General features: G+C 46.9%; 1 gene segment (V, D, J or C); it reads right to left on the bottom strand.

The window, feature by feature from the left end:
• Nucleotides 1–2,002: 2,002 nt before the first annotated feature.
• On the bottom strand, nt 2,003–2,497 carry LOC127576431 (T cell receptor alpha variable 38-1-like). The segment is given in 2 exon segments: nt 2,003–2,345; nt 2,452–2,497. Coding segments are annotated over 2 exon segments (389 nt in total).
• Between the last annotated feature and the right edge of the window lie 5,873 nt (nt 2,498–8,370).

Raw genomic sequence — 8,370 nt, 5'->3', positions numbered from 1 at the left:
TCTCTCTCTCTCTCTCTCTCTCTCTCTCTCTCTCTCTCTCTCTCTCTCTCTCTCTCTCTCTCTCTTTCTCTCTCTCCCTCTCATCCTCTCTCTTTCCCCACTCTCTCTCTCATTCTCCTTTGTTGTGTGTGTGTGTGTGTGTGTGTGTGATTCTCTGTCTGGGTCTGTGTGTGCTTATGCGGCGGTGTGTGTGTGTGTGTGTGTGTGTGTGTGTGTGTGTGTGTGTGTCTTTGTGTGTCTGAGTTTGTGTGTCTTCTCTCTCACTTTGCCCTCTCCGCCGTCTGCGTTTATGTATTGATCGTCAATCTCTCTCCTCGCTCTTTCTCTTTCCCCGTCCCCGTGCCTGTCTCTTTGTAAACTTCTCTCTCTCCTCTTCTTCCTTCCTTCCATGCCTGTATACTCTGCTTCTCCCGCTGTCTGTCGCTGCAACAACTACAGTGAAACTTAGCGGGATGTAAGCTGGGTGGAAGCTGTCCTTGAGTCCAGCGATACGTGATATGAAGCCTGACTTCCTTTTGCCTGATGGGATGCAATTGGAAAGAAGAAGGGTCCTTAAAAATGTTGGCTGCTCTCCCGATGCATCGGGAAGTGTAGACGCACTCTGTGGAGTGGAGGATGGTTTTCGTGACTGACTGGGCTGCCTGCAAAACTCTGCAATTTTTTAGGGCTTGGGCCGAGCAGTTGCCATGCCAATCTATCATGCACCCGGATAGGATGCTCTCTGTACAGCCTCTGTATAAACTGGTGAGGGACATCGGTGACATGTCGAATTACCTTCGTCTTCTGGACATGTAGAGGGTCTGGTGTGCTATCTTGTCAAAAGCTGCCACGTGGTTGTAGCAGGAAAACAATTGCCGATACTTACACCTGGTAGGGAATTTGCAGCTCTGAGCAATCTACACCACAGCAGCACTGAGACAGACAGGCGTGAAATCGATAAACGACAATTTTCTGAGACTGAGGCAGAGGTGTGTGTCTTGTCACGATGGTACAAGACTGTCCATCTGCTTCATGGACTCATTGTTTGTGATCTGGCCCACAACGGCTATATAATCCGCGAATTTGCATCAGAAGTAGATTGTGACCGCAGAGTCCTGAGTGTCGAGGGAGAACAGCAAGGTGCTGAGAACGCAGACTTGTGGCCTACTGTATTTCTTGGGAATTATTCAGGAGGCGCTGTCGCTGATCCTTACTGATTGCGGTGTGTTGGTCAAGAAGTCAAGGATACAGTTGCGGAGGAAGAAAGTTGCAGACACCAATGTCGGAGAGCTTGGATATGAGTACGTTTGCAATTATGGTGTACAGGTGGAGATTTATTCTGTAAAAGGGGTCTGACTGAGGTGTCTTTATTGTCCAGATGTGCCAGATGTTCGTGTAGGGCCAGGGAGATGGCATCCGCCGTGGACCTGTTTCGGAGGTAGTGAAATGCATTGGTACGAGGTTGTCTGGGAGGCTGGAGTTAATGTGTGACATGACCAGCGTCTCGAAGCACTTCATTATTGCATATGTCAGAGTGACCTCGCCCTAATTATTAAGACACCATGCCTTGATAAAACTGGTCGTCTTAACGCAAGTAGGAATCTCAGATTAGAGCAGAGTGATGTTAAGGACTTCTGCGATAATTCCCACAAGCTGTCCTGCAGGAACTGAGAACAAGTCCGGCGACTACATTGGGGCCGCTCACGTCCTATAGCTTCTGTGTATCTGAACTGAATTGGAAACAAACCAGTGATAGCGAAGGGAACACTGCGCCCAGCTGATGGAAACATTCAGATATCACAGAAAAATTAAAGCGGGGAGAGCAAAGGTTATGAATCCAAACACAGACATGGGAAAGTGAGTCATAGTAAAGCAACAGCGGAAGATGCAAAGACCGGGGGCGAGGGAAACTGATAGAATCCGGGACGAGTTCTCAGGGCGGAGGGAAACCACAAACAACACGGAGGGTGCAGATGTATCCAACTGCAGCGGTAAAACTCGACTTCTACACAGAAGCTGTAGTTTATGTACGAGGGTTTAACTGGTTTACATCACTGTGTGGCTTAAAGCGCAGTAATAAACTGCTGAGTCGCTCAGTTGCAGCGATGAGATGGTCAAACGAGTGAATTTTCTTTCTGTTTGGAGATGGACGCTGAAGCGATTTTGGGCAAAATCTGCTTTATCTTCACGTCCACCTGAACGTTTGCTCAGTATGAACTCAGGTCTTGAGTCTGACAGTTGCCGGTACCAATATAACCTGTAGCTGCTCTCTGTAGTATCATATCTGCAGCTGAAAGCCACCTCCTCTCCTTCTGTCTTCACTTCTGAGGACACCGTCTGAGTAACAGAATCCCCATGACTCGAGTCTGAAAAATATTTTCAAATAGTAAGAAACAGAACGACGGCTTTCACAATTCAGGTCGAAACCCCGTTGAATCAAGAAAGTGGATGAGTTGCCCGTTGCGCAGTTACCTATCAGACAAGTTCCACAAACAATCCAGAGAACGAGAATTCGCATTTCGGTTGTAAAGGATGTGTCTGGTAAGAATTCTCACAACCAACTGCCGTCGCCGTTCAGGAAGTTCGCGCTTCTACCGTTTGTGCGGGTGGTGACGTAAGGTGGTGGGCGGGGAATAAATGTCAGTCCAATGGGTGCACCACATCTCCCCATTATGTCCGCCCTCCACACCCGGCCTAGCCGCCGACTTCCCCAAATGTACATTTAGGAGAACCGTTCAACTTGCAGAGACTGGGTGGGGAAACATTCAATCCTGGTCAATATAAGGAGGCGGCGCGGCAATATTAACTAAGGCTGAAGACACCACAATACCAACGATATGCACGTTAGCCTTCAGAGAGCGCACAGACTTCGTACTGAATTGTGATTACTGGTGCAATCTGAGGTGGTAACTCTCCCCGCACACCTCGCAGAACTGCAGCAAATATCAGATCCAAAATTGATCTGTTGCCCGTTTCCCATGCGGAACGCGCCGCACGGAGACGTCGGCTAATTTGGCACATGTGGAGTGACAGACAATGAGATAGCTAGAGGGAGGGTTGATTGGTGTGTGTGTGTGTGCGCCTGAGTGTGTGTGTGTGTGTGTGTGTGTGTGTGTGTGTGTGTGTGTGTGTGTGTGTGTGTGTGTGTGTGTGTGTGTCCGTGAAAGAGGGAGGGAGAGATGGAGAGACAGATAACGGGAGCTAAAGACAGAGACAGAGAGAATGTAAATTAAATGTTCGATTCCCGCTGCAAGTGCAGGAAATGTGGAAGAAAATAAATGATCGCACAGCTGGAAACACTTCGTGAGGTGGACCGCACCTTTGGAAGGAGAAGCACAGTTGATGTCCCAGCTCCGTGACATGGCTTCATGCACTTGGACAATAAACACAAGTGAACATCGCAGGCCCTGATTGGTCGAAAACTGTGAGGATGTGCAAAACGAGAGAATGTTAGTGGAAAGATACAGAAGGAGGGCGAAAGAAAGTGTGTGACGGAGGGTGAGAACGTGTCTGAGAGAGACAGAGAGACGGAGAGACAGACATAGGAAAAGAAATAGAGTGGAATTGAGTTGGAGAGAGAAATGTCTTTCGACTGATGAATGTATTCGTACATATCCACACTATGGTGTAAAAGGAGAAAGACGCCCAAGAAAATGACTAATCTGGATAGTTATCGGAATTTGTTCGATTCAGTGGACTAGGAATAGGTACCTGGACAGCGAAGCTTTCTGTAATTACAGACCTTTGCGGTCTTGGGCAGAGCAGTTGTCAAACCAATTTGTGATGCATCTGGAGGGGAGACTTTCTATTGCGCATCTGTAAGAATTGGTATGAATCATCGGGGACATGCTGAATTCCTTCGCTTTCTGAGGAAGTACAGATGTTGATGGGCTTCCTTGTCTGCAGCGTCCACGTGGCTGCTCCAGGACAACGTGAAGCTGTCAACTGTCTGCACCTCAGCACCACCGACAAAGAAAGGGCCATGTACTCCACCCGTCTGAAGTCACTATCAGGTCCTTCGTTTTGACGACACTTGTGTTGTTGTTTGAGACCGGGCACTCGGCTCACTCTCTCCTTCGTGTATGCCACTTTCTCGTTGTTTTATATCCGGCCTACTCGAGCTGGTCATTGAATTCAGGATGGAGCCACTGCACATGCTCCTGTTTGCATCAACGGTGCTGAGGTCGAGCGGGTTGAGAGCATCCAGATTGTAGGACTAAACATCACCAACGGCTTGTCCTGGTCCAACCACGGGCAATCCATGGCCAAGAAAGCTCACCAGCTCCCCTGCATCGTCAGGAGGCTAAAAAAGTTGGACACGTCCCCTTTATCGATGCACCACAGAAAATATGCTATCCAGATGCATCACAGCTTGGTACGGCAACTACTCTGCCCGAAACCGCAAGAAAATGCAGGGAGTTGATGGCACACCTCAGCACGTCACGGAAACCAGTCTCTTCTCAATGGACTCTTTTTGGCACTTCTCGATGCCTTGGTGAAGCAGCCAGAATAATCAAATACCGCACCCCCTGTACATTCACTTTTATCCCCCTCCCATCGGGCAGAAGACACAAAAGCCTGAAAGCACGTACACTGGGCTCAAGGACATCTTCTATTCCGCTCTTATAAGTCTATTGAACGGCCCCCAGTGTGATAAGGTGCACTGACCTCATTAATATCCTCGTTATGGCCTTGCTCTCTTTGTCAACCTGCACTGCACTTTGTCTGTAACTGTAACACTTTATTCGATATTCTGTTATTGTTTCACCTTGCACTACCTCAAAGCACGTTTGTCATGAATTGATTTGTATGGATGGTATGCAAGACAAGGTTTCACTGCACCTCTGTACATATGACAACAATAACCTAATTCACCAATTTTACGATGGAGTCATCTGCAAACTTGAAACTGGAGTTAGAGCTTAATGTCAATTAATGTCTTGGAGTGTTGTTTAAGGGCTGACGACGCAGCTGAGCACAGCCTGATTGATTTTCCAAAATGCGGTGGGGTGGTGGTGGCGTTGGATGGAGCGGTAGCCATCTTTGATGGCTGTGTTTCATCGCAGAAAGCATGTGGGAATTCGTGAAAACAAAGAAAGGGATAGAGATATGTTTTTATGATTCTGATGAGGACTGGATGAGTATTGTCAATGGCAATAAGTATGAAAGTGAGTGAGATGGGTATGCTAAATTAAGACATGACCTTGTCAAGAAAGTGGAGACATTGGGTCTCCTGAGCAAATTTAAGTTGGATAAATCCCCATGGGTGAATGGAACCTTTCCCAGATTATTGAAAGAGGACTCATCGAAACTTCTGAGTCCTTAACGGATATCTTTGTATTCTCTGTATTTCCAGGCGGTGTTCCAGATGACTGAAAAACAGTCAGTGTTGTTCCTCAGTTTAATAAGGGAAAAGAAGTAAAAACAGGAAATTATAGACCGATGAGCCTCACATCAGAAATCGGGAATTTTTTGGAGAAGATTCTTTGGGATAAGATCTAATCTCATCTAGAAAAGCAGAGTTATTCCGGAGAGGCAGCACGGCTTCGTGCGGGAGGGCTCTCCCCTTCATCCTTCATTGACTTTCTAAGTCCGTGGCGAAGATGATTGATAAGAGTTGATCAGTGGATATTGACTGCATGGACCTAAGCAACGCTCCCGGGCAGGTTCTCTGTGGCAGGATGATCCCGAAGACTCAGGCACGTGAGATCTTCGTACGTTGCATTCAAAATTGGCCACTGCATGACAAATGACGAATATGAGAGATTAAATTCAAATGAGGATCGCTTATCGTTGTGTGGGACGTATTGTTGGTAGAGGATTGGCTTATGTTTGAATGCTTGACCTATCGGAACTTAGGTGAATGTCAGCTGTGGCTCATGTACTGTCTTTCGCTCTCGCGCTCTCCCTCTCCATATCTCTCTATCTATCTATCTGTCTGTCTATCTGTCTGTCTGTCTGTCATCTATCTATCTCTCTACCTATCCATCTCCCTACCTATCTATCATCCATTTATCTCTATATATTTGATATCTATCTGTTATCTATCTGTCTATCGATCTCTGTGTATCTATCACTCTCAATCTTTCTCTATCTCTCTTCAATATTTCTTTTTTGACCACCTCCCTCCTTTATATGCTCTCTCACGCCCGCAGCCATCCTCATATCTCTCTTCCTCTCTCACCCCCTCGCTTTCTCTCTCCGCTCCACTCCCCCTCTCTTTCTCACTCTAGGTCTATCCATCTGAAAGTCTCACGTCAAATTTCTTCTCCCGCTGACTTTGTCAACACCAAACAATTCAACTGACACATTTCCTCACCCTTCCTTTCCAAATTTACAATCAAAGTAAGTTTTAACTCGATCATGATGACCATCACTTCAGTGCAAAGGAATGTTTCTGAACCCGTGCCGTCGTTTGAATTGTTGCCCAGTTCTCCAGAGTGAGCGCGCCCTCTGGCGAGAGCAACCATCTACTCTCCGAGAGACATCTCCCGACCACTGTGGAAACACCATGGCATCGAGCTACGCTGAGCCCTGGTGATACTTAAATAGACCAACTTGTTGTCTTTCTGCAAAGCAGCCGAGAACTTCTCCGGGCCTTCTGGAGACGGGGGTACTGTTCTTCAACAATGTATCTCCAGCGTATCTCTCGGCTTTTCCCCATGTTAGCGACTGTACCAAACAGATATCCAGCCGTCGCTGAGTAATTGCAATTCAGTATTGTAGTCTATCCTTCTTCACGGTTGGTTCGGGAGTTTTCCTGGGTGACTGAATCTTTCCCATTTGTTTCCGCAACAAAACACGGAAGAAAACAACAGGCGCTGGATGCATTGAGTAGAAGAAACTCACACTGGCGAGAAGATACACAAACACACATAGACACAGACACACAGACATACCGACACACACATACAACGACACACACACACACACACACACACACACAAATACACGCAACAAGGGAGAATGCGAGAGAGAGAGGAAAGAGAGAACGAGTGAGATAGAGTAAGAGCATTTTAGCGATGGTTGACACAGTGCTGCTCTTCAACCCTCAAGCATGAGCCAATCCCAATCCATGAATAAGTCCTTAGGAACCCACACAGTCATAAGCTGTCTTCTCTCTCACCCCCTTCGCTCTCCGTATACCCCATCTCTCTCTCTCTTTCTCTCAGTTCCTTCTCACACCCCCTTCTCTCTCGCTCTTTCTCCTTCCTTCTCTCTATATCTATTTATGTATCATCCTCTCCATTTTTTTCTCTCTCTCCCTCCCTCTCCCACTATTTCTTTCCTCTCCTTTGCCTCTCTCCTCCTCTATCCCTCTCTCTCTCCTTCTCTCTATATATATGTCTCCTGTTTCTCTCTCACCCCTCACTATTCCATGTTTCCTTAACTGATTCCTTCTCTCTTCCTCCTCCCTTCCATGCCAGCCCGCTCTTCGCTCTGATTTTCACCATGCCTCTCTCTGCAACAAGGATCACTGCCGAGAGAACTATTCACAATTTCTGTGAATGGCTCCGCTGAAATCACGGAAGATCTGGTTGCTAAATGTGATGATGACAAAAAAATAAGTTGCATGAAGACGCCATGAATTGCAAAGGAATATATCCAGGATTGTCGGTGCAAGTTGTGAAATTTCAGAGATTACCCATGAAACAGTGGTCTGAAGCAAGGTGCAGAGTGGACATATTTCCATTGCGGGTAAAAGATTACAATAACTCTGCGATGCACAGTGATTGGCTGCCCAAATGTGTCAGTATGCAGTACAGAAAAACTTTCAATTGATGTCACGGCCTCCGGGGTATGTGCGCACTCTGAGTTGCTTTTTCCCTGCAATAGTGTGACCCCATGTGCAATGATAATCTGCGGAATCCGACACAAGGGACCCGGTGATACGTAAATGGAACTTGTTGCTGCGTTTCTGCAAAGCAGCCGAACAATTCTCCGGCTATTCTCGTGACGGATATACTGTTCCTGAGCCACGTATCTTCAACGCATATTTCGGCTTTTCCCCACGATATTGACAGCAGCAAAATAAAAATCGAGCCCTTCGCAGAGTAAATACAGTTCAGGAAAATGGTCATTCCCTCTTCAGCCGTCAGTTCGGGAACTTCCTGGGTCATTGAATGATTTCCCCCTCGTTCCCGCAACAAACCAGAGTTTTCTCAACAGCATACGACTGTATTGTTCAAATGAGACCCACACTGGCCACATTATTAGAGACTCGCCCTGGCAGCCTGGCCAATATAATCAGTGAGGGACATGAGGAACACAACCACGGCCATCTTCATTTTTTGTAAGATGGGCTGTGGTGGTTCTCTGCTGGAAGACTGGTTGGAGGACTTAACGCATCAGTTCAACAAAAAGAAAGAATATTCATCTCCTTGCTTGCTT

The sequence above is a fragment of the Pristis pectinata genome, chromosome 12 (assembly GCF_009764475.1).
Source record: "Pristis pectinata isolate sPriPec2 chromosome 12, sPriPec2.1.pri, whole genome shotgun sequence".
NCBI lineage: Eukaryota > Metazoa > Chordata > Chondrichthyes > Rhinopristiformes > Pristidae > Pristis > Pristis pectinata.
The sequence above is the reverse complement of the archived record's forward strand: the minus strand, read 5'-3'. Positions and strand labels throughout refer to the sequence as shown.